Here is a 25,559-nt window from a genome sequence, read left to right on the forward strand (position 1 = left end):
TAACCCATTTTAATTCCATCACCTGTGCTGCTGTTTCAGCTCTCAGCCTCTGAATGGAGGGGTTAGGTTATAGCTGCAGGCTCTGAAGCAGGTTATGTGCTCAACAGAGACAGGAGGCCACAAAATGACACCAAAGTTCAGATAGAGTTAAAGGCTCATGGACCAATTTGTTGCGACAGTGAGTGCCACTGTTCAGTAGAGGATGGTGATACAAGCAACCAACCAACCAACCATGGTTTTTTGGTTCAATTTTTTGGCTTGTCTTCCACTAATTTGCTGCTTGCATGCCTGGTTCTCACAGAAACGTCTCTGGATAGGCTTGTCCTGCCTACTAAAAGATGGTTCTTGGACTATGCCAATTATGCTGGATTCATTTTTTCGGACGACGCAGACACGCACGCGCACCCAACCACCTTTAATTTGTACACCCTAAGTGCGTCTTGTTAGCATGTACACCTAAATTAATCGATGTAAACAGGACATCCAAGGCCCTGAGCCTTTTTTTTTCTTGTAAAGACCCATATACTGTATCCTTTTTTTATTCAATGAAATTGGTCGCTTGCCGATTCGTTAAAAAAAAAAGACATCCAGAATTGAACCATTTTATATGTAGCACGGATGAAAATTGTATGGAAATTTCACATTGTATGATGGCACCAATATCATTTTAATAAAAATAATATAAAAACGATATCGTTTTCTATCATTTTCGTTTGTCATATATTAATTTATTTTTTCTAATATCTTTCGGTGTCATATTTAAGTCGTCACTTAATAATTAAATTTATAAATATGAAAAGGTCCTAATCATACCAAGATCATACCTAAAAATAAATAAAAGTGATATCATTTTCGATTATTTTCACCCCTAATACAGTCATCCTTCCACGAATCCATCGATCGACTGCGTCTTCATAGCATACACCTAAATCGGTGCAAACACATAATCTCCGCATGATGTCCAAACGCAGAGCGTTTTTACATAGAGTCATGCTTCCACAACTTCGCCGCAAACATTATTCACCACCATAGTACTCAAATTTCACTCCAAGAAAAGGTGGTAGCGCATTTCTTTCAGATCGAAAAGGACACTACATGCCGGAGTTTGAGCTTAGCCAAAGCTCTACATGTAGAGCCTATGTAGCCCGTCGATTTGATCACGCCAACCACTGCACTCACAAGTAACAGCAGCAGCCAGCAGTGACCAAACAGTCTGAACCACTGTTAGTTAGTTGAATGGTGCTGTGTAACACCTGAGCCGATTCGATCCCCTCTCGCTCGTAGCTGCAGCTAGCCGTGATGACAACGTGACGATCCCAACACAGTGATCACGAGGGGGGCAGCGAACAGAACACACAGGGCTCTGATCACGGCGACATGACTTCCCTGACGAACACGAGCATGAAAAACGAGCACGGTTGGGATGGTTGGCCTGACGAATCCCTGCAATTTCTAGCTAGCTAGCTAGCTGCAGTGACTGTGGATGCATCTAGGGATGGAGATGGAAAGATTTGAGCCCCAACAAACTTCACTATAACTAGTATTTGTTATAGAAATTTCATCATCAATTCATTTAACAACATGTAAGTTTAATGGAGTTTTCGCCGGAGAGCCCAATTGACCACCCAGGGTAGCCGTGCAGTTTAATGGAGTTTTCGCCGATGAGCCCAAGTGACCGTCTAGGGTAATCGGGCGGTGGCTCCACCCCTGAATGCATCCGTATGCTATCTACCTCCGTCAGTCCAGATTCATACCTAGAAATTTATTTTTATTTTTTACTTTTTTACGGAGAGGGAGTGGTTTACATGCAAGGCCATGCAGACCCTAGCTGGGTCGATCAGTTTCAGGCTTTCAGGTCGTCTCTGCTTGCAAATGGATATGGAGGGCCATGTGATCTTGAACCCTGGGGGCTGGACATGCCTGCTTGACCTGCCACCCCAACTAACCCAGGCGTCAATCTGAAGTTAATTCAGGGATTCAGAATTTTCAGATGCAGTGAGCAGGACAGTGTCAGTGTCGTGCAGAACGGTGACCTGCATAGGAGTCTCCTCTCATGCTAGGAGCTCCAGCTCTGACAAAGTCAACCATTTAATTTCATTTTCTCTTCAATGTTTAGATGGAGAGTTGGAAACTTTTGGCATGAAAGCATCTCTCCAACTCTTTTCTCTTTTTTTTCAGAGAAATATGACCAATAATAAATTGCTCACGTGGGCAATGGATCCCTGATGTCTGTAATATATAGTACTCTGTCTCGCTATCTTTCTTCTCCTGAGCTAAGTGGTGGTTAATGCAGTGATTGGCTGAGTACTAGGCTAAGCCATCAGTCATCACTGGGTGATGGACTGATGGCTCATCAAATTTTCCATTACTGATGGACTGACAGTAATGCCTCCTAATTGCAATGCTGGAGTAGCTGTCATTCTGTCAACGAGAGAGAAAAGCAACGTGTAACAAACTCGATGCTTAGGTGTTAAGAGTTTAAGGCCGGACAGTGCAAAACTGCAAATGTGTGATTAAACCTTTGCAGAACCGGATAGTAGTTTCAGCTCCACATCATACTGACACAACGAGAGTGGCAGCAATCCTTTGCAAATGCTAGATGCTGGCGGGTAGGCAGGTTTCTGAATCTTTTTAGGGACAACCGAATTGCAAATGACAAGTATCTGATCACACCATGGTGGCGAACCATGCAAGATTCAGTTCAGGTTTGCAGGTGGACAGGAAATGGGCAAACGAAATTAGATGTAGATTAATGTGGTCCATATCTCTCTCTCTCTCTCTCTCTCTCTCTCTCTCTCTCTCTCTCTCTCTCGTCACAGGTTTTTTTCTATTATTTAAAACTCCTATTATCTATCATATTTCACAAAAAAGAAAAAAAAGATGTAGATATAGATAGATAGATAGATAGATAGATAGATAGATAGATAGATAGATAGATAGATATTGAAACATACATGGAGTACAACGAAAGGGCACATCCAAGCAAGCTGCTATTGGTGCCACGGAGTCTTTCATTTCCATCAATACGATAATGAAATATATGCTAATCATTATTATGCGCTGACAAAACACCAGGCCAGTACGATGGCTCGCTGCCATAGAGCCCATAAATCTTGTGTCAGCAATTCAGCATCATTGTTATTAAGGACTATAATAGCAAGTGCTCACAACCATAGGAGTATGCCACAAGCTGCCAGTGCAGGCACTGGACTTCTGTTAAGAGCTGAGAGCAATGGAAAACCGAACAATTGTTAACTTAATTGGTGATTTGCTGCAGCTGACACATACATTGATCGGCCTGATTGTGAGTGGCTTAATTAACTATGGTCTTCACTGGAGAGCTGGCCACTAAGGTGGTGTTTGGATCCAAGTACTTAACTTTAGTCTCTGTATTTAGACACTAATTTAGAGTATTAAATATAGACTACTTACAAAACTAATTACATAAATAAAAACTAATTTGCGAGACAAATTTTTTAAGCCTAATTAATCCATAATTAGATAATGTTTACTTTAGCATCACATAGGCTAATCATGAATTAACTCGCGAATTAGTCCAAGATTATGGATGTGTTTTATTAATAGTCTATGTTTAATATTTATAATTAGTGTTCAAACATCCAATGTGATAGAGACTTAAAAGTTTTTAGTCTCATCTAAACAGGGTCTAAATGCCTTATGCATCTGATAAGTTAGTATAGGATTATGCTTCATACCTGCCTGTTTAAATGCTGGCCCTGCGCTGCAGGGACCCCACATTCTTCAGATATGTGGCTAATTTGCAATGTTTTGCCTGGGTCTTTGATGTTGCTTTCTTGCCACCAAATGCAATTAGAAATAGCTCCTTTCTGAGTAAGAGATAGATACTGCATGCGACCTGTCGGCTGGGATCACTACACACATTACCTCAAGATACATTTGGCTGAATTGGTTTTAAAAGACTCTTTTTTTTAAAAAAAAAAAAAGCTATATGTTTTAAAAGACCAAAGCCAAAAGGTTGGCATAAAAGCCCAAGTCTAAACAAAGAGGGCATTGGTCTTATGCTTTTTATCTTATAACCTGCCTAATAAGCACAAAGAGACTGTTTTTTTACCTGCTATCAATGTAGGCTACAAGGTACTATGCGACGCTTGTAGCTTGGGTAGCAGTAGCCACTGGCATCAACTTACTTGAGATAACATCACAAATTCACCATAAATACACGCCATACCGCGTGGAAGAATAAGCAATGCACCTTTCTGTATTAATCAGCTTTGCACACTTGTATTGTCGGCACCATCTACGGTTTCGCATCTTTTCTGAAAAGAATTCATCACGTTGTCCATATGCCTAAAATTTGTATCGACCTGGCCAATTCCTAGTCAAGTAATTTAGTGACATATTTCATTTATCATCCATTTATTTTTTTGATGTGCGTGCAAAGCTACTGTGCATTTGTGCAACAGAGCTCAAGCTCCACCATTCCTTAATGTGATATGCCCAACCCACACAGTAGCACACTGCTGGTTCATCTAGGAAATAGTAAATTGCCTATGCCTCCATTGGTAAGGAAGGAAGCTTTAGAAGTCCACATCCTACTTTGATGAGCTGAGCAATCAATTAACATGGTGGAGTACTGGAGTTAACGGCAACACCTTGGTGATATCTGAACTCTGAATGGTATGTAAAGTATTTGCATATTTGGCTGAAAACAATTAACTACTTTGCAAATCATGTGTGCCACATTGAGTGTCTTAGAATTAGTATATGGGAAATACACAAAATGATAAGTAGTATAACAAGTTCATTTAGGTGGGAATAACCGTAGGATATAATTCAGTTAGCCAAGGTATCAAGTATCAACAATGCAAACCTCATCAGACACTTTCTCTTCTGACGGAAACACTCTTGACTTAACAAAATACCTCTAAGTGATATAAACATAGGGTGGCTGCAATCTGCAAACTTAATCTTAGCAAGCACTAACTTCTCCAGAAGAAATATATATGTACACGAGACTACAAGAGTAAGATAGGTACAGTAGTAAGAATATTACAAGGACCAACAAAAGTTCAACCAAATGAACTAACATTACCAGAGTCATGGATGGAAGTAGGGGTCCTCCTTGTTCTGATATATTGAAAACAACTGTTTTGAGTAACGTGCGGCGAGCTTGTGACAGAATTCAAGAGCATAACGATCGTACTGCTCCAAATCATGGACAGTCTTCTTAAGCGGGCCAAAAGTATCACCATCAAGAAGAAACTCCGCTATGGAAGATCCCCTATACAAATAAAACAACTTTCAGTCTGAGAAATATGGACTCCAAGTACAATGGAAGTTAAATAAACCCAAACCAAACCTCTTTCAGCTATACCCTAATTAAGACCTTATTACAAAGAGGTCAATAGCCAAACTTGAGTACTGGAGCGGATACAATATTTTCTCTTAGAAAACAGGCATGGTTATGTGTGTGTTGTTAATAACTTCCAGGTTCATAGAGCCTCAAGCTAGGTCAGTTGTAAATTCATAAAACTAGAGTTTGGCATTTGGATTGTTGACAGTCCAACCTACAGCACTGTAGTCAGTGTTGGTGCACATGGTCAATACAGGAACTGCCACAATAGATATGTTAATCCACTGATAGAAAATGTCATCTCACCTAAATACAAATTATTTAATCTTCAGTAACGGTTCATATGAAAGTTATCGCTAGAAACAAAAAAAAGTTGTCTTTTGAACGCTACTTTTTGCAAATTTTGAGTGGTAGGGCTGATATCAAGACAAAACAAAATAAGTAATGCAGAATGTAAAAGATGCGAATTATAAGCAAAACTGCTAACTAAGTTAAACATGAATGAAGAGGGGACTCCCATTACATATACAGAGAGTAACTACCCAATAAGCATACCTTGCGGCATCAATCTGGTTAAATCCTTGCTTGTTATGCAAAATGGTGGCCTTTACTTCCTGTTCATCCTTAGTTTGCTTTCGATAGAGAGCACAAACAGCTTTCAAGCAAAGTTCAGGGTGTGCAGCAAATGCAGATAGCATCTCTGCCTCATACTTCCATTCCTTGGCATTCCTTTTACGGCCTATGCAAGCCATAACGTCTTTATAGTCTATCTCATTGTCAGACTCTTCAAGTTCTGAAGAGGATCCTTCACTGGGGGCAGAAGCATCAGATTCTTCTGGTTCAGCAGAATTCGCAGAATTTTCTGAACAATCCGAATCATTTATTATAAAGTCATCCAAATCATCATCTTCATCTGAGTCACTCGCACTCTCTTCACAATCCTTGGGTTCAACAAAGTTGAGCACCCGACGCGCAGACTGTGCTCTCTTTGGCTGACCTTTAGCTAACCGAGCCGAACGCCTGGTTGCAGGTGTGGAAGACCCATTAGTCTCACCGAATCCACCACCACCCTTGCTCGCCCTCTCTTTTCTCATCTTCTTGACCACTTCACGAATGGGAATCATATCATCATCACTACTCTCGATCTCTGTCACGACTACATGAGCACCATCGACACCATCCTCATCCTCATCTTCGTCCTCATTGTCACTGATTCCACGCAGAGCACGCTTCCTACTCCGCGTGACGCCCTTGTCCTCATTCCCATTGTCTCGGACGCCACGCAAAGCACGCTTCCTACTACCATCCTTGCCCCTCCTCCCATGGCCACCCTGGCTCTCAACCTCATCTTCACTATCGCTGGTGACAACCAGCGCGGCGGCGCGCTTCCTATCGGGCAGCGCGGTTGTAACATCATCATCCTCGAGACCCACATTGTCGCCACAGCTAACGCTCCCATGGTCGCCTCCATCACCATCACCATCCCCCTTGGCGTCATCAATCTCGTATTCATCCCCGCTCTCGCCGATCACCACCCGCAAAGCAGCACGCTTCCGAGGAGTCGCAACCGCATCCATCCCCTCCTCCGCGCCTCTCCCCTTCCTGACGTCAACAGCCATCCCCTCCTCCTCGCCATCACTAACCTCAATGACATCACGCGCCACACGCCCTCCCGCCATCTCCTCCGATCGACGGAGATTTGGGCCTCCCTTACCTGTACTACGATCCGCCATGGCCCTCCTCAAGCGCGCGTTCTCGGCTTCGAGGAAGGAGACCCTGGCCTCGAGGGAGGCGATACGGGACGACTTGGCGGCGAGCACTACCTCGAGCGCGGCGGCCTTCGCCGCGGCGCTCATCTCCGGCGGTCGCGGCGGCGGCGGCGGCGGTGGCTGAACCCTAGCGACAGCGTCAGCCGGAGACTGATGCCGCTGCAAGCCTGCAAGGGGAGAAGACGAATAGACAAAAAAAAAAAAATGAGTGCAACAAAATAGATTTGTTACTCCGTAACTGAAAAGAAAACGGAGTTTCCTTGGGCCGATTGTTGGGCCGAGAAAGGGCAAGATTTGGTGTCTTTGGACTTTGGAAGGGGTGCGAATTGGGCCTTTTTTTAGGTCTCAACGACTCCCTCTAGAAAGACCGATGTGTTTGGGTGAAATTTGCAAATACTGTAGTGGTTTCATAAGCAAGTGGAATAAGTTCATCTAAGGTCCCTTAACTTGTCAACGAATCGGATTTCTATCCTTCAACCGCAAAACCAGATAGAACGGGTCCTTCAACTATTAAAACCGGTGCAGATTAGGTCCCTTGGCGGTTTCGACGGCGGTTTTGGCTGACGTGGCGCCTACATGGCTAATTTTACTTGGTCTCGATATGACGTGGCACTGGCGCTTACGTGGCAATTTGACCCGAAAAAATAATAAACCTCGTGGGACCCACTTGTCAGTTTCATACAGAAATTAATAAAAAATGGTGGGGCCCACGCGTATCATTCCCACCCCTCTTCTTCCTGTCCTCTTCCCCCATCTCCCATCTCTTCAACTCTCTCTCCCATCTCTTCTCCTGCGACGGTGGCACGGGCGATTCGGGGCAGCAGCGGGTCTAGTAGTCCTCCGGTGCCAGCGGCTGGTGCGCGCCGCCGTGCGGGGTGGCGTCGGTGGACGGGATGACGAGGTACTCGTAGAGAAGCCCGGCGAGGCCGGCGCCGATGAAGGGACCGAGCCAGTACACCCAGTGGTGCCTCCAGCGCCAGCCGACGAGCGCTGGGCCAAACACCCTCGCCAAGTTCATCCCGGTGCCGTAGAACGGCCCTCCGGCGAGCATGTGTCAAGAGATGTTGCATTAACATATAGCATTGTCAATACATGCTTGATAACACAGGCAATTAGCAGAGAATGTGCTAGTGTTAGACTGATAAATGAGGATGTATACCTCCCGGAAGTCAGAGACGTCGTCGTCGGGGTCAGGTACCTCGTGGAATTCGTCCTCGTTGCCGGAGTAGTCGACCACGGTGTCGGAGGCGGAGTCCTGCGTGGAGACGAAGCTCTGGGCGGCGACCATGGCGATGTCCCCCTCCTCCTCCTCGCCCTCCCTGGACAGCGGCCGTGGCGACGCCTTGACAGGGGCGAGCAGGCGGTCGTAGTCGACGTTGGACAACGCGCCTCGCTCGCCTGCTCCGGCGTCCACCCGTGCCGTCCGCCGCCCGGAAAGAAGAGAGAGAGAGAGAGAGGGGAGAGGGGAAAGGGGAAAGGAAGAAGAGAGGAGTGAGGATGAAGAAGAGAGAGAAGGGAGAGGGAGGCTGGCATGTGGGCCCACATGAGCCCCACCATTTTTTATTAATTTCTGTGTGAAACTGACATGTGGGTCCCACGAGGTTTATTATTTTTCAGATTGAATTGCCACGTAAGCGCCACGTCAGTGCCACGTCAGATCGAGACTAAGTCAAATTAGCCACATAGGCGCCACGTCAGCCAAAACCGCCGTCAAAACCACCAAGGGACCTAATCTGCACCGGTTTTGATAGTTGAGGGATCCGTTGTATCTGGTTTTGTGGTTAAAGGACGAAAATCGGATTCGTTGACAAGTTAAGGGACCTTAGATGAACTTATTCCTAAGCAAGTTCATAGCTACCATAAGGCTCCACATTTCCTTAAGCTTAGTTCTTTTCTTCATTTCCAAACTTCAACTTCCTAATTTTTCGTTAGCACGCTTTTCAAACTGTTAAATTGTGTGTGTTTTGAAAAAAAGAAAAACTCTATATAGAAACTGTTTAAAAAATTCAAATCAATCAATTTTTCAATTTTATAATTATTAATACTTAATTAACTATGTGCTAATAAGCTTTCTCGTTTTACGTGAGCTGAGAAACTCTCTCCAACCTGACAGAAAGAACGCCACCAAGCTAGTAAAAAAAATGGAAATATTACACGTGTATAAACATGTTTATGTTTTTATATGGTATATTATATAGTTTGGGATGGAGGGAATACTGTAAGTATAATTGTGTAGGTCCACTTCGGAATTTATAGGACAGATTTGTATCCACTATTAAAAAAGCATCAGCACTCAGTAAACCAATCGAGTTGTAAACTATTATTTCCCTTTAGTGAGACTTATTTGAACGTTTATTGGTTTGTTGTTGGATTGACGAAACCATGTCGAGCGGTGGTTGTATAGTTCGAGGCGTATACAAATTGGGCGTCCGTTTTTTTTTTTTTTACAAAAATCGGGCATTGTTTCATCAAGTAGATCAAAAATGTTTCAATATTACTTCCTCCGTTTCACAATGTAAGTCATTATAGCATTTCTCACATTCATATTGATATTAATGAATTTATATATATATATATATATATATATATATATATATATATATATATATATATATATATATATATATATATATATATATATATCTAGATATATTAACATTAATATGAATGTAGGAAATGCTAGAATGATTTACATTGTGCAATGGAGGAAGTATGAAAAGGCTGAAACACAACCAAATCACGGTTTCCAAAAAAATCGAGCGTTTCAATTCACTGCAAATGGCGAAAGGATGTTTCAATTCACTGCAACATTTGATCCATATACAGTGAAACATCACGAGTATACTTGTTGAAACATTATTGGTGAAATAAAAAATGAAACGGATTTACTTAATAGAGTATTTTCTTAATATGCGGGTGATTTGTTATAACAGCACGTATGGTAAGACGCGTGGGGGAGGGGGGGCAGCTTGGAGGTGCAGGAGCGAGCGGGTGCCCGATTTTTCTGCCGCCGATCGGGCGCCCGATCGCTGGCATTTTACCGTATAGTTGGAACAATACATCTCTACACCCTCCGTTATAAAAAAAATAGTTTTAATTCCAACTACGTGTGTTCAGGTTCATGGTTAGATGAAATGGAACGGAAGGGTAGTTCCGTGTACCGCCGGAGGATATTCCCAGCGTACCAGCATCTAGGCTCTGCGCTTTTTCCAACCGTATGCGCGTGTGCGTGTGCGCTTACCGTTGGAGAAAAGATCGGCCATCGTTTGCAGGAAGGACGTGCCACTGTACACAGAAGTCACAGATCCCATTCATCGCCTCACATTCCTGCGTGCGACCAACCAAACCACGCCTTTTTTTTCGTCACCCGGTCGATCGATCGACGATGGAGCAGAGCTCTCCGTGCCGCCGAAAACGAAAGGCGCGCGCATCGTACCACCAACCTGTGCTGTCACGGGGCCGCGCGTCTCACGTGCGCGCACCACGCCGCCGTCGGTCGCAAGCAGAAGCAGTGCAGCTGGCCGGTTTCTGCTTCTCTCGTCTCCTACTCTCCTCTGCTTTGCTTTGCTTTGCTTTGCCGTGGAGTGGTAACCGAATGGTTGGCCGGCTGATGGCCAGGGTCAAATTGGGCTGGCAGATCTTGTTGGAGCTCTCCGACTCTGACGCCGCCCAGCAATCCAGCATCGATCGTGTATCTTCCTTTCGGTTACTTTTTGTGATGGAGCTAGTAAGCTAGTATGGAAGTAGTAGCAGTAGTTTAATGGGATCGGAGGACGTTGTTTTTACGCAATGCGCATGCAAAAAACACTTTTGGTAGTGGCTTTCAGGCATCTTTGGTTTGACCTCGCTGATCGACGATCGTGTCTTGATCCTGAATTCCTGATCCTGTGTGCTTAATTGCTCCTCTCTGAAGAACGATGACGACGTGTGCGCGCTGTTGTTTTTTTGTCCCATGTCTCTGCACAGAGCCACATATCAGTTCATACTCTGCTCCGCCATAAACATTGCCGATTCGGCTGGCATCCATCCATCCATTCCACCGTAGTCGTACCCCGCCCTCTGCTTTTACTAGTGCATCTCCGTCTCGCTGCATTGACCTGTCGCCGTTTGTACGTAGCCACCCACACGACGCGCGCTGCCGCTGCTCACACCTGACCTGATCACCTGAGCCAGTCCACGTACGTACGCCCGACGCCCACCGGTCCGCGTCACGCGTCCGGTTAGTTGGCCCACGACGACACGAGCACTCCCAGCCGCGAACACCGCAAAATCACCCCAAAATCACCGTCTACCCCGACACTTTTCACGCTCCTGCGTCCACCGGCCGCGGGACGGACGAGACCACACCTCGCGTCACATGCGCGACGTGACCCACCCCCGCGCTCGCTCGTACTCACACCCGTTCCATCCGTCGCGGTTGACCCCGCGCAGCATCAGCAGCAGCGGCAAAAAGCGCGCGCGTCTCATGAGCCCGGTTGACCTCGCGCGTGCGGCGTGTCGTGTCGTGTGTGTGCGTGCCAACCGCGCGCGCGTCACGGCCTCACGGGCGGGCGCGCGGACGCCGCCCGTTCGCCCCCGCGTGTTAATGCGGGGGGCGTGCAGCAGCAGCAGCTAGAGGAGGCGTACACGCGCGGGTCGCTCTCGGTGACTCTCTCCACACCTCGGACGCCACCGCACGGGTGACCAGTTGTACTCCCCGCTTCACCTGCATCTCTTTTCTCGTGACCATCACCACTACGATATTTGCAGTTGCAGCTAAGCTAGCCGTGCGCGGGTATAAAAGCCGCTCACCTGCCTCCGTTTCGTTCACAGAACACCACTGCAAGCTAAGCTTAGCTAGCTCTTGTACAGGTTTCCTCACCTGCTGTATCGATCGATCTTGTTGTGGCCATGGAGATGATGGCGGCGAGCGGCGGGCAGCAGGCGGCGGGGTGCGGGGGGAGGTACTTCCAGATGCCGCTGCACTACCCGAGGTACAGGAAGGAGGACTACGAGAGGATGCCCGAGTGGCAGCTCGACCGCCTCCTCTCCGAGTACGGCCTCCCCGTCGATGGCAACCTCCAGCACAAGCGCGCCTTCGCCATCGGCGCCTTCCTCTGGGGCGCCGGCGGCGGAGCCAACGCCGCCTGATCCATCGGCCGATCGACAGCTACCTGATAGATGAATCGACAGTCGATGATCGATCGACACACACTGATCGATCTTGCAGGCTAGTATTATGCTTTGATATATGGATACAAGTGTTTTGTAATTAAGGAGGCATAGGAGTATGATCTACTGCTAGCTTAGCTAGTTTTTTGTACGTCTTCTTTGCGAGTTCTGAGTATTTTGGACTTTGGAGTAGGCTAGTGTTGTGATCGAGTTGTGACCATGTGAGGATTGACTAGCTAGCAGCGCTTAATTCCGTTGTTTGTATCATACCTATACAGTACGCTACTCTCGTATAATAATGTGTCTTTTCATACTACATCCTACATCTACTGATATACATGTACGGATCGATGTACCATGCTACCAGCTTCTTCTATATGGACTAGTACTATTATATAGACTTTGTTTATTTGTGATGTGTGCATCCTTAACTATTAAACAGCTTGACGACACGCATCATGCATGTGTGATCTGTGTGATCAATACGAGCTGTTGTTTTGCTGCATGCATGCTCGATGCATGCTATATCTGATCGATGAGAAATCTAGGTGATAAGTAGGTACACACGTTTAATTTCAGCGTCTCCGTTGGAAGTAGATGGGCCATGGTTTTCATCAACCCAACAAGGCTTCTTACCTCCATGGTCCTTTTCAGGCCCATCCCCATAGCCAGGCCGAAACTTTAGTTCATAGCACCGGCCCACACATACCGATACGGTCCGTGATGTGATTTCCCATTAGGCCCAATAACTTAATACTTAATACTAATGACAGTATTAGGAAAGATTTTGAAAAAAAAAATTAGATTTTTTTACTGACAGATAGAAAATTTTTTAAGTTGGATTTGAAAACTTTCGATTTAAGATTTAAATTTTAAAGTCAAATTATGAAAACTTTTAACTCGGATTTGAAAACTTTCAAGTCCAGATTTGAAAATTTTGAAAACTTTTAACTTGAGATTTGAAAATTTTCAACTCGAGATTCGAAAACTTTCAAGTCCACATTTGAAAATTTTGAAAACTTTCAACTTGAGATTTGAAAATCGAAATTTGAAAACTTTCAACTCAAGATTTGAAAACTTTCAAGTTCAAAATTGAAAATTTTTAAGTTACGATTTAAAAATTACTAGTAAACTAATCACTAATAAAAATAGGAAACTAATAACTAGTAAACTAATTATGATTTTTTCTCCTATCCATACGGCAGCGAACTGCGAAAAAAGAAAAAAGAAGAAGAAACGGCGGTAGCAAAAACTGCACAAAAAAAAAGAAAAACGAGAAAAGAAACGCGCACGGGTGCCGTGGGCCTTGTGGGCCAGAAGTGAGCACCGGCAACCCGCGCGCGAATTAGCATTCACGGTAACTTAATGGGTCTGGCTATATCTTCGGCGCCACGTCTTTTTAATAAAAACAATATTTTTTTCACACGATAATATACATCACTGTAATTTTTGAACTTCAATCGTAAATTCCAAACCTGCGCTATAATTTAAAATTTTACTGTAAATTCTCTATGATAAAACAACCTAGTCTGACTATTTGTGCAGTCTTGAAGAGCTCACGCTTCAAAACAGTTATAAATATTTTTTTCTTGTAAAAAAACTTATGGCTGCGAATATGGATATAGACTATGTTTAGATTTATATTTATAGTTAGAAGTTGATTTTTTTTTAAGTACGGAGGAAGTAGCCGTTGGTATTTTTTTCTATTTAGATTGAGTGAACTCTAATAGTATGTCGAGTGAGGAAAAGATACCAATGTATCGTCAGATGTGGAGGAGTTGAAAGCGAACCATACCATTGCCGTCAATCCAACTTATCAACCTGTAAAGTTTTCTGTCCATTTACCATTCACAGAAACCACTGTCTAGGAGCAGCGAGATTCGCTAATCATCTAAACGAAACCATGCGGTTTTTAATAGGAGTATTAAAAAACCGGTGCAAGTGTTTGAGTAAAAAAATTCAAATATAACTTACAGTACAACAGTAACTGCGATATAACTTATATAGAACTCACATTAATTCAACTATAATTTAGTTAGATAACACTAGGATCTTATGTGTGTGACACCGTGACGTGTGAAAGTTTGTTTATAGTTATTCTTTTTTTCTCTTCATGAATAAATCTCGAGGGATCTGATGGTCACATATCTGATAGTTTTGAGGGGAAAAAAATACTTACGGAAGTTTTCTAGTAAATTCTTTTTTTATTCACTGCGGTAGAGTTCGGTTTGATGTATCATCTATATATAATATAGTAATTTGGTTTTTAAGGTGGTGTTTAGAAAGGAGAGACTAAAGCAAACACCACCTCAGTATGGCCTCTACGATGCTCTAAAAAACAGAGAAGTAAAATAACCTCTTAATTAACTAATTAATGTAATTAAATTACTCCTGACAAATCTAACTCATCCATTTGCTGGTGAGACTTGACATCCCAAAGTCAAATCCAAGTACTCCCTCCGTCTAAAAAAACAAACTCTAACCTTCCGTGTCCAACTTTGACTGTCCGTCTTATATGAAATTTTTCTATAATTTATATTTTTATTGTTGTTAGATGATAAAACATGATTAATATTTTATGCGTGACTTTTTTTTTAAATTTTTTTAATAATTTTTTTAAATAAGACGGACGGTCAAACGTTGGACACGCAAACGTTAGACACGAAAACCAGTATTTATTTATTTATTTTTTTTTTGACGGAGGTAGTACTCTCGTAGAAATTCGTCGAGCAAAGATATCATCGTCATTAAAGTATCATCCATCCATATTCATCCGTACAAGCACAATGTGGTCGCTGCTGACAAAGAGGGCCCACATGCAGCGTCACAACCCGGAGCCTTCGAAGATACTACTACTCCCCAATTGCGTCGTCGTGTCAGCCTCCGACCGTCTCCCCGGACAAGCGCTCCACCCGACGCCACGCGGCTGCAATAATATCTCAACCCAAATCCGCAGAGCGAGCAGCGAAGAGAGCAAAAAAAAAAAAAGTCTTCGTTTTTACCAAGTTCACACACTCGTCGTCTCCCCCATTTCCTCTATCCGATTCAAAGCTCGAATCTTGCTGAAAAAGGAGGGAGCTTTTGGGGTAGGGATCATGGCTCACCTGCTGCAGCTTCCAGACCTCGCGGCGGCGAGGCCGCCGGCGGCGCGGAGGAGGATCGCGGCGGCGGCGGTGGTGGTGGCGGAGGCCAGGGGCGGGGTGAAGCAGCAGCAGCAGCAGGTGGCGGTGGGGAGGGTGATCAGGGTCGCCGACCCCGTGCGGGAGGGGAGGCTGCTGCTGCTGCCGCCGCCGCTCTTCTCCGTGCCGGTCACGCCGTCGGAGTCGCCGGCGGCGGCGAGGCGGCGGGAGGAGGACGAGGAGGAGCGGCGGAGGTACTACCTCAACATGGGGTACGCCATCCGGACGCTGAGGGAGGAGCTCCCCGATGTCTTCTCCAAGGAGCCCAGCTTCGACATCTACAGGTTAGTATTGTCGTGCTTTGATTTGAGGAGAAGATTTTTGATCCTTAATTGATGCAAGAATTTGAGCTAGATTTCATGAATTGGGCGTGAATTAGTGGCGAGTGCTCCGATTGGTAGCTTAATTACATGTTTTACTTGGAGGGCATGCAGTTGCCAGTTTATAGACTTTGTATGTTGTATCTTGATTGGAGTAGTTTGCAATAAGTTGTGTCATGTGGATGTACATGTTTGGGAATTAGACCATGTGTTTGCTGTAAACTGAATAGCTGATATCAATTTCTAGCCTGTTCTGCAGTACTCCCAACCAGGGTTTCTAGCCTGTAGATGTACATGTTTGGGCGTATTTGTTTCTGTTAGTTTCAAATTGGCGGTGTAGCTTATCGCTGGGTGGCTTAGCTTGGAGTTGGGTTCTCTTGGTGGAGTTGGGCTTGGGCAGCGTATCATAGTTATCAAGCATCAGAATTACCATACATAGGACATGAAACTGCTATATCTAGCTCTGTGATGTATCAGTAGGTGTCTCTTGCTGATATGGTTGTAAACACAACCTTACGATTGCTCAGATGCCTTTTGTGGTGAGCTTGAGCCAACTTTGCCCTTTCTCATTACCTTCATGTTCTAATTCCATGAATTGTTTCAAACAATAAACTTCTAATTATCCTGCGAGTCTCACTCCATCCGATGGTTAAGTACTAGTATTGCAGTATGTGCCCGGTTTTGAATATGTACAGGACCATATAGTAACTACATTTTGATCTGAACTTGAATTACTATATACAGAGAATATCATATATTATTATATCACATGCTATTTTCTAGGTTAGGATTAGTCCTGTATGCTTTATTGTTCCCTCAATCTTGGCCAAGTTCAAATTTTAGTATGTCTTATGTCTTGCTTGACACTTGACACTGTTGCTCTGTTTAGTTGATTAACCTTAGTGTGCTTCTGCATGTATCTACTTATGTGATTCTTTCTAAAGATGCTTATGTAGTCTGCAGTGGTAGGTTGCATTTGCTTATATAGCTTGTTAACCTATTTTAGTCTTATCATCGATCTTTTCACATCTCCATTTGTTACTGCTTGTTCAGAGATGATATTGTCTTCAAAGATCCTCTCAATAAATTCGAGGGCATTGATAATTATAAAAGGATATTCTGGGCATTGCGCTTCACCGGCCGAATCTTCTTCAAAGCACTATGGGTTGATATAGTTAGTATATGGCAGCCTGCTGAGAATCTTATCATGATTCGCTGGATTGCCCATGGCATTCCTCGAGTCCCATGGGAGGCCCATGGTCGCTTTGATGGTGCTTCTGAGTATAAACTCGACAAGAATGGGAAGATCTACGAGCATAAGGTGCACAATGTTGCTATGAATCCACCAACAAAGTTCAAGGTCCTGCCAGTCCACGAGCTAATCAGATCGCTTGGCTGCCCCTCCACACCGAAACCAACTTATTTTGAGACTTCATCTCAATCTTTGAGCGTTGAGCCAGGTTATTTAAGATTGGCATGGACAAGATGCTACCTACTGTTATGCCATATGCTTTCGCTACCAAATCTGGGAGAAGGATAGCATGGATTTAGCATGATATTTCTAAATTTTTGCCCTTTTTTTGTTGAATGATAGTGTACCAAGTCACTAATTGGTAGTACTTGCTGTATATATATGTACAGTGATAATTTTTATAGAATAAGAGTTCTTCCGGTTGATATGTGCAAGCTGCAGTTTCTACTTGCTCAATTAAATGTATCAAACAGTGAGCCAATTTGACAAATCTATCACTGGGGCATCTTCTCTCTGACCAAGTTGATTGGGGGCATATCTGTGTCAACTCTGCATCTTATTTTGCAATGTGATGAATACTTAAACATAATGGTTTACATGAGTTAGCAGCCAGACAGAATAAAGGTTGGACACTGGTGAGATGATGAGATCCTCTCACAATAATCTGTTTGGTAGATGCTGCATGCTATTGCATCGCTCCATGTCCAAGGGCTTCAGTTGTCCAGACTCCAGAGTACTAAATTTTTATGCAGTATAAGGCATTCAGACGCATGGGCAATTACAACGGGGATGCGAAAGACTAAACCATGAAACAGAATGAGAAACTACATAGAAATTTAGGACTTCAGTAAACGGTAATGAAAGTAATACTCTTATGTTACAAATCCATGTCCCTGAAATTTCACATGTTCTGTGGAAAATGCACCAGAGAATTCTGCAGTTTAAGTCCGGCATTGGTTGGACACAAATTAGCCGTCCTATACCAAATCAGAACAGAACAGGAAAAATGAAGGCAAGATTACAAGTTTATGAACGTGCATTATATGAAGAAAACCTATGCTTCCGAATCACGCTCAAAATTATAGAGTACAAAACCTGGCAAAGGGAAACATAATACCTTTCTTCATTGCTAGACTACTAGGTCCAACATGACAAGTCAGTACAAAATAATTTGAAAGGTCTAGCAGCAAGCGGTCTACAAAAGTTCATCTCGTTTTAGAAATGGGAACATATTGCATTTCGTGAATAAAAAAGGAACAAACTCAGCCTGAAGAATGACAAGCCACATATGTTGCTGGTCCAAATTGCTCAGGCTTAACCAGGGAAGCTAATATGTCCCACCGAATAATTGAACCCAAACAGGAGCCACATATTTGATATGAACTCCATTCCGTCTTGTATGTCAATGGAGGAAAGATTTGATGTCCTTACAAAACCTCCACATTCGAAGCCGCCGCTTGCACTGTTGCACATGCTCCTAAATGTCCAAGAGATGCCAGCCGAATAATGCATTTCCGATAGGAATATTATCTTCCAATAATTTGCGGGACTAGCAATTCCTGGGCACCTTTCCTGCACCCATAAGCCCACAAGTTGCTCCTCAGATATGCTTTTCTCTAGCCACTATACACTGTTATATGCATATAAAAAAATTTCCCAATAACTTGTGGATATGCCTATACTTCCCACCGTGAGATGCCTGATTCTTGCAGCCAAGCTAGTTGCTGCTCAACTCAGCTACCTTAATCAGGACCGAACTGTTCTTTCCTCGTGGTTGAGTAGCATTGTATATCTACGAAGATGAAGTAGTGGACTCAATCAGCTTTCCTCAGTAAGTGCCATCAGGTATTCAGGTTTGTGGACCATGTAGGCATCAACCTGTTACTACTTGTTATGCAGGTGCAAGCCTGCAACACCGATGCAGACTGTTCAGAGGAAGACACAAAACAAGATCAGGAAGGGAACATTCCTACATTCTGATGACATGAAAGAATTGTACACGCTTCGAAAGGCACCTTCACTAGTTAAATTTCTCATCTTACTTTACTAGCTACTACTATCCACTTCTGATAATTTATATGGAAAAATAACATTATGCATTAGAAGCGATCAACTTCCATTACCACCAAAATTAATTTGAGTTAAGGAGACTATTCCATAGATGCAATTGACTCTCAAATTTTCTTTGGTCCATGACAGTGTCAGAGATGGCAATGGAGTGGGAGACTGGTGGGGAGGCAAGGCAGTAGCAGTGGTGGAAGAGAATAATTGACAAGTTTGACTGATTGCTATATTATATTATTAACATCTTGTTTATTGTGATAAGTTTGGTTAATTATTTTTAACTTAACAGGTTTGACTCATTTTTAAGTTCTAGCTATTTACCAAGATCAGTTCAATCCAATATCCTATAAAAAGGGAGTGTCCTACAATCATTTTTACAATTCAGAGTTCCTACTTTGGGTGCGACATGGAAGCCCTTAATTCACTCTTTACTTTGGGTGCGATATGGAAGCCCTTAATTCACCCTTTCTCATCATTTAGTTCATTGGATCCAACACATAATAATTTTTGGGCATTGTTATTTCTACTGCACCAAAACACAAGGGATACTTTCCAAGTAAACATAATTTCAACCATTTTTCAACATGCAGAGACTATCATACAACTGAGTGTAGAAATGTTAAATTCAATAGAACATATAGAAACTATTCCTGGTGATGCTTTTGAAAGGAATAGATGCCACACCTTTAACTGATGTGTCCGTAGATAATTGGCCCAGAGAAGATTTTATTATCTGTCATACATCCATCCATGTCAGGTTCACTGACAGCACTGCTCCGATGCTTACACCAATTCCAACATTCTTCCATACATGAGCAGGCCGCGTTGAATCTGATGCCATGCAGCAGGACATCACCTGCTTCAGAATCTTATGCCTACCCTTCAGGAATTCAGCCCCAGAAATGCACAAGTCTAACAGTCCTGCCAAAACACAGACCATCATTGAACTATTGCCACAGCTGATTATTCTAACTTTGATTGACACATTAGCCATAAGTATGTAAACATTTGCAAAGAACAATATTCGAGGACTAATTTTTGACAAATCTAGCAATATGGGTATCATTTCACCTAACTAAATACTCCCTGCTTTGATAAATATATGACTGAATTTGATTTGGTATGGCTTCCAATGTTGAACTTTGTCCATCAAATTCTTTTCGAATTATCAACTACAAAATTGACATAATGTGAAAACACTTAATACGAATTTAATGGCACCACTTGTGTGCCCATTATATCATCAGAGGGATCATTTTAAAATGGTGGTTGTAAGTTTGAATAGTATTGTCACCAGTGACATGTTTCCAATGTCATCTCAACTAATTGGCTTAACAGCTCCTCTCACACTCTTTTATCCAACATAACAATCATTTAAAGAGACATAAAATAGTGGTATACAGAAATACCAAGCGCTACAACATTCATGCCTTGCCACCTTGGTGCAGGCTTGGCTACCTTTTTTACCTCTCAAACTAGTTGTGGGAGTTATCATTGAAATAATTTGAGGATGGAAATGAAACAGCAGCATCAGTGTATGGGCAAGCTGAGAAAAAATCATTACGCCAAAAACCTAAACTTGAATAATTTTTTTTCCAAAAAAAAACTTCATTTATTTGTACCAGAGGAATCACAAAACTGAAGAATCCATTATAATAGTTAATTGGTCAATGCAATAACCAAACATTACCAGAAATTTCTCAGCCTGAATCCCTGGTATGCAAATCAATTAAAATTCTTTGGCCACTGTAAAAGTTCATTCTGGAGTCATTAATTTGGTCTGTTGTGGATCTAAGTAGCCAAAGTAGACTGAACATTTAGTACAGCCTGAAATCCACTCCTTAATGATAGCTTATGGTAGCATCCATCCAAATCGAAGATTCCATGCATATAGAAATGATCTTCTTAAAACATGTCCATTATCATGCAACATATGAACCTGGCAAAACAATACACCGTAAACTGCAAAATCACTGACAGGTAGCTAGCATTATTTCAGATGATATATTCCAATTCTCTATCGACACCTACATTATTGACAAAAGCATCTCGATATCTTATGGATTAATATTTCCAATAATTCTATTCTCCTTACGTGACGCTATGCTGGTTACACCACCCTTTCATCTACTTGCATGGTTGCACCACTATCCTTAACCTCTCAACAGAGCTATATATACCCTCCCTCCATCCATAAGACTACACACTTCCACAGCTCAACCAAAGCATACATCAGCTAGACCAGTGTTATTGATCTCTTCTGTGAAACCCTTAGAGCAATTTCTTAAAAGAGACCGCAAGTTAGAGAATGAATGGAAAGAAGGGTAGTATAAGGATTGACATTTGCCTGAAACCAAAAGATGTGGTGCCAGAAGATGCAAAGAAGCCAATCAGTGAAGAAGGGCTTTCCCCAAGGAAATGGCTACATGATGTCTGGGACTTCGCCAGACAGGATACAAACAGGGTCACCTTTGCACTCAAGGTTGGCCTTGCTTGCCTCCTTGTGTCACTGCTCATACTCTTCCGTGCACCCTATGACATCTTTGGGGCTAACATCATCTGGTCCATCCTCACTGTTGCTATAATGTTCGAGTACACTGTTGGTACGTATCATTTCTATGCATGAATAGCTATTTAAGTCTGCTGATTGTAACATTATGAACATGTGGATATCCTATATTTCCATATGAACATTATTGAAGTATGAGAAAATATTTATGATTGAAAAGTATTGATAATGTTATCCATTTGCAGGTGCAACATTCAATCGCGGATTCAATCGAGCCGTCGGAAGTGTATTTGCTGGAGTATTTGCAGTAGTTGTTATTCAGGTGGCTATGTCTAGTGGCCATATTGCAGAACCATACATCATTGGTTTCAGCATATTTCTCATTGGTATGCCTTAAAACTGACCAGTATTCTACATATAGGCAATCCATGATTTCACCCATTTGTATTAACAAGATAAACAAGCTAGAGTTCTTTGCATTAACTCAGTATTTCTTAAATATTCTTAATGTGAAATATGATTGATATGTAGGTGCTGTAACATCATTTATGAAGCTATGGCCATCACTAGTTCCATATGAATATGGTTTTCGAGTTATCCTATTCACATATTGCTTGATCATCGTATCGGGCTACCGCATGGGAAATCCCATCAGGACTGCAATGGACAGACTCTACTCAATTGCGATCGGAGCCCTCATAGCCGTTTTAGTAAATGTCTTTATCTGCCCAATATGGGCAGGGGAGCAACTGCACAGGGAGCTAGTTAACAGCTTCAACTCTCTCGCAGACTCCTTAGAAGGTATTTTTCTCAGCATCCTAGTCTTTGTGGTGATTTCTTGTCGATCACTGTTGAGAACAATAATATAATTCTTTTTCTATCACAGAGTGTGTCAAGAAGTATCTAAGTGATGATGGTTCCGAACATCCAGAGTTCTCAAAGACAGTCATGGATAACTTCCCTGATGAACCAGCATTCAGGAAGTGCCGAGCTACGTTAAATTCGTCAGCGAAGTTTGACTCTCTGGTAAATTCTGAATTTCATATGATCATTCTGCACTATAAATTTATAATCAACAACTTAACAGCTAATATTTTGCCATTGATATGATGATTAATTTTCTAGGCGAACTCTGCTAAATGGGAACCACCACATGGGAGATTCAAGCACTTCTTTTACCCATGGGCAGAGTATGTGAAAGTTGGCAATGTTCTTCGCCACTGTGCCTACGAGGTGATGGCTTTGCATGGTTGCGTGCACTCAGAGATTCAGGTATCATCACACTTATTCTGCCTGCATCTTATGTTCTTGTGCTAGACTTTACATTCTGATCCTTCACTGCCTATCTACAGCTCCATATCTAAATTCGTTATTTCAAATAAATAATTTTCAGACACAGTTTTTGATGCAAACATAATAGAATAGGATATAAGAATTATATAACAAGGCAAGATACTTAGATGCAATGGTGAATTATCTTAGATGATCCTAGGTAAGAAGTGGCACCATGTGCTTACTTCATGTGATAATAGAATTTGGTGCCCTCATTGATACCTTTACATGCAACCTATTACCTCTTTGTCCTAGTAGCGGAAAACACTATATTCTCATTCTATGATGCAATACAATACAAAATACTCAAAAAGGCGATTATTATGTTTCATCCGAGGACCAGCAAAGAACATACCTAACATGTGAGGGATGTTGTGATTTCTTGAAGGACGTCTAGTTAGTAAATAATAAGCAGTCAACACACCATCACCATAGTTCATATCTTCTGGGGATCAAACTTGTTAGCCTCCTTGACCCAAGTTTAACATTCTTGAGAGTACAATTTAACCATGGAAGGGGTTATTTCACCATGCAAAAGACCTGAGGACAAGGATAACAGGTGATCAAATCAAACACTGAATACTTTGGCTGGTAAAACTAACATGGCAAGTATTTGAGATTGGAAACTTGAGCCTTGAGGATTATGACCTACAAAATTTTTAAGAAGAGCAGGGAAACACAAAGAAAAGAAAAGAAAAGGCCATGTGCTGTAAGATGGCAAGCCAATTAAGAATTGACACCGATGTTATGAGCAAAAACTTAACAAGATTCAACTTGTTTTAGAAAAAGTAAAGCAGAAATGAAATTGTTGAAAAGTGCACACTTCCACATGATGTCCTGAGTTCCACTAACTTTGCATTTGCATACTTTCTGGTGTGTGCTTAGTATCATCAAAGCAATGATAAATAGTATAGTCATGATGCTCTTAACCTTATTTTGCATATAACACTAGTACTTGCATTATTGCAGGCCCCATACAACCTAAGGTGTGCCTTCAAGTCCGAGATCTTAGATGCCACAAAGCAAGCAGCGGAGCTGTTGCGCGGTTTGGCAAAAGATTTAAACAACATGAAGTGGAGCCTCCAAACTAGCTTACTTAAGCATGTTCATGTCTCGACCGAGCGTCTGCAACATTCAATTGACTTGCACTCCTACCTGTTCACCGCAAGTCAGGAAGACAACTATGCCAAACCACAATTGAAAATCTCAAGGGTTGTGTCTTTCAAGAACCAGTCCGGTGAACCAGAAAGCAAGACAACTGAAACCAGAACACCAATGGCGATGGAAGTTGAATCCTACCATGAGATGATGAAAAGGCAGCAGAGGAAGCTGCATTCATGGCCTTCCAGGGAGGTGGATGATTTTGAAGATGACGAAAATGTTGTTTCTGATCTCATTCCAAGGATGCGTGCACTTGAAAGCACCACAGCGCTGTCACTTGCAACTTTCACATCACTACTGATTGAATTTGTTGCTAGGCTTGATCATTTGGTTGAGGCTGCTGAGAGGCTTGCTACGATGGCAAGGTTCAAGCAGCAGATTGCAAACTAACCATTCAATGGCACTAACAGATTAAATACTAGCATAGTTACAGGATACAGAACTAAGTGCATACTATCTACCCAAAGCATCAAGTGATGTAACATTGTTGTTTGCTCTTTCTTGTACTAGAAAGGGGGAAAGTGTGTTTACATACTGGTATTTGCCAGTGGAGATATAAAATGTAATAGAAATTATACATGTTAACCTAATCCTGTGTGATCTGTCTAGCAAGGGGTGTAATTCCCATACATGACCAATCTTTTTAGAACAATCACACTAGTTTAGTTCTCTGGAGTCACTAATGGCATAGTGATGGTGGCATGGTGGTGATTAGCATTGTGCATCCAACGATCAAAGTGTCCATATGATTTTTTCTCGAAAAGTTTGGTTCAGTTAATATCATTCAGGAGCATCTATGTACAAATTGGCTTATTGAGCTGACTCACAAGTCATAACCAAGTGCAATTTTCAGTGAACTATACACTGAACTGAACACCCTGACGCACTATCAGTCTATATCATGGAGTGATGGAAGGCAAGGCATATGCTCAAATATATATTCCGTGTGCAATCCTACCATGACGAGGAGGGCATTCGATCCAACTTCCAAGACAGACCAGGTTAGCTAAACCCTTCACATCGAAGAAACCAAAACAAACTCCTCTCAAAAAAGAAACCAAAACAAACACAACATGCGCAGACGCAAAGAATAACGCCAAGTCTCCACTACGTGTGACATCCAATCTAGACAGTCAAAATGCCGAAAATCTAGAACAAGAACAACTAGAGAACCCTCACGGGCATAACGCCGAGCACCTGGTTCGCGCTCCACCACGATGGCGGCGGAAGGAGAGCAGGAGACCTCCGATCCCCCTCCCCCCGAGGAAACCCCACCCCCAACCACCCCCCACGAAGACCGTCGCCTTGCACCGACCAATCGGCCGACGCGACGGCCGGCGAGGAGACCGGATGCGGCGCCACCGCCGCCTCCGTCGAAACGGCCACCGTCGCCGCGCCGCCGCGGGACCTCCGCTTCTTTCACCTAGTAATGGGCCGTGCCGCTCCAGAATAGTGGGCCGAGCCGAGCGGGATAAGGCCCACGCGAG

General features: G+C 42.9%; 4 protein-coding genes and 1 long non-coding RNA gene across 6 annotated transcripts; 3 read left to right on the forward strand and 2 right to left on the reverse strand.

Annotated features, from left to right (window-relative positions):
• Positions 1–4,786: 4,786 nt before the first annotated feature.
• On the reverse strand, positions 4,787–7,259 carry LOC4324651 (uncharacterized). Its single transcript, XM_015768384.3, has 2 exons — positions 5,891–7,259; positions 4,787–5,263 (listed from the first exon to the last, which is right to left on the reverse strand). The coding sequence occupies exons 1-2, from the start codon at positions 7,189–7,191 to the stop codon at positions 5,080–5,082; spliced, it is 1,485 nt and encodes a 494-aa protein (XP_015623870.1). The 5' UTR covers positions 7,192–7,259; the 3' UTR covers positions 4,787–5,079.
• A 4,653-nt stretch (positions 7,260–11,912) lies between these two features.
• On the forward strand, positions 11,913–12,664 carry LOC9272458 (uncharacterized). Its single transcript, XM_015778038.3, has one exon. It carries the CDS (start codon positions 11,995–11,997, stop codon positions 12,232–12,234), a length of 240 nt encoding a protein of 79 aa, XP_015633524.1. The 5' UTR covers positions 11,913–11,994; the 3' UTR covers positions 12,235–12,664.
• A 2,554-nt stretch (positions 12,665–15,218) lies between these two features.
• LOC4324652 (uncharacterized) lies at positions 15,219–17,440 on the forward strand. The gene is made up of 2 exons (XM_015762573.3): positions 15,219–15,718; positions 16,808–17,440. The coding sequence occupies exons 1-2, from the start codon at positions 15,351–15,353 to the stop codon at positions 17,292–17,294; spliced, it is 855 nt and encodes a 284-aa protein (XP_015618059.1). The 5' UTR covers positions 15,219–15,350; the 3' UTR covers positions 17,295–17,440.
• A 662-nt stretch (positions 17,441–18,102) lies between these two features.
• LOC107279549 (uncharacterized) lies at positions 18,103–25,473 on the reverse strand. 2 transcript variants are annotated; one of them, XR_010741420.1, is made up of 6 exons: positions 25,270–25,473; positions 23,267–23,451; positions 20,761–21,009; positions 19,755–19,991; positions 18,696–18,931; positions 18,103–18,578 (listed from the first exon to the last, which is right to left on the reverse strand). It is a non-coding gene; the product is annotated as an uncharacterized lncRNA (long non-coding RNA). The 2 variants fall into 2 exon arrangements; XR_010741425.1 differs by lacking the exon at positions 20,761–21,009.
• LOC4324653 (aluminum-activated malate transporter 9) lies at positions 21,008–24,662 on the forward strand. The gene is made up of 6 exons (XM_015762555.3): positions 21,008–21,673; positions 21,825–21,965; positions 22,111–22,380; positions 22,466–22,605; positions 22,705–22,851; positions 23,881–24,662. Exons 1-6 carry the CDS (start codon positions 21,379–21,381, stop codon positions 24,460–24,462), a joined length of 1,575 nt encoding a protein of 524 aa, XP_015618041.1. The 5' UTR covers positions 21,008–21,378; the 3' UTR covers positions 24,463–24,662.
• Positions 25,474–25,559: the final 86 nt, after the last annotated feature.

The sequence above is a fragment of the Oryza sativa genome, chromosome 1 (genome assembly GCF_034140825.1).
Source record: "Oryza sativa Japonica Group chromosome 1, ASM3414082v1".
NCBI lineage: Eukaryota > Viridiplantae > Streptophyta > Magnoliopsida > Poales > Poaceae > Oryza > Oryza sativa.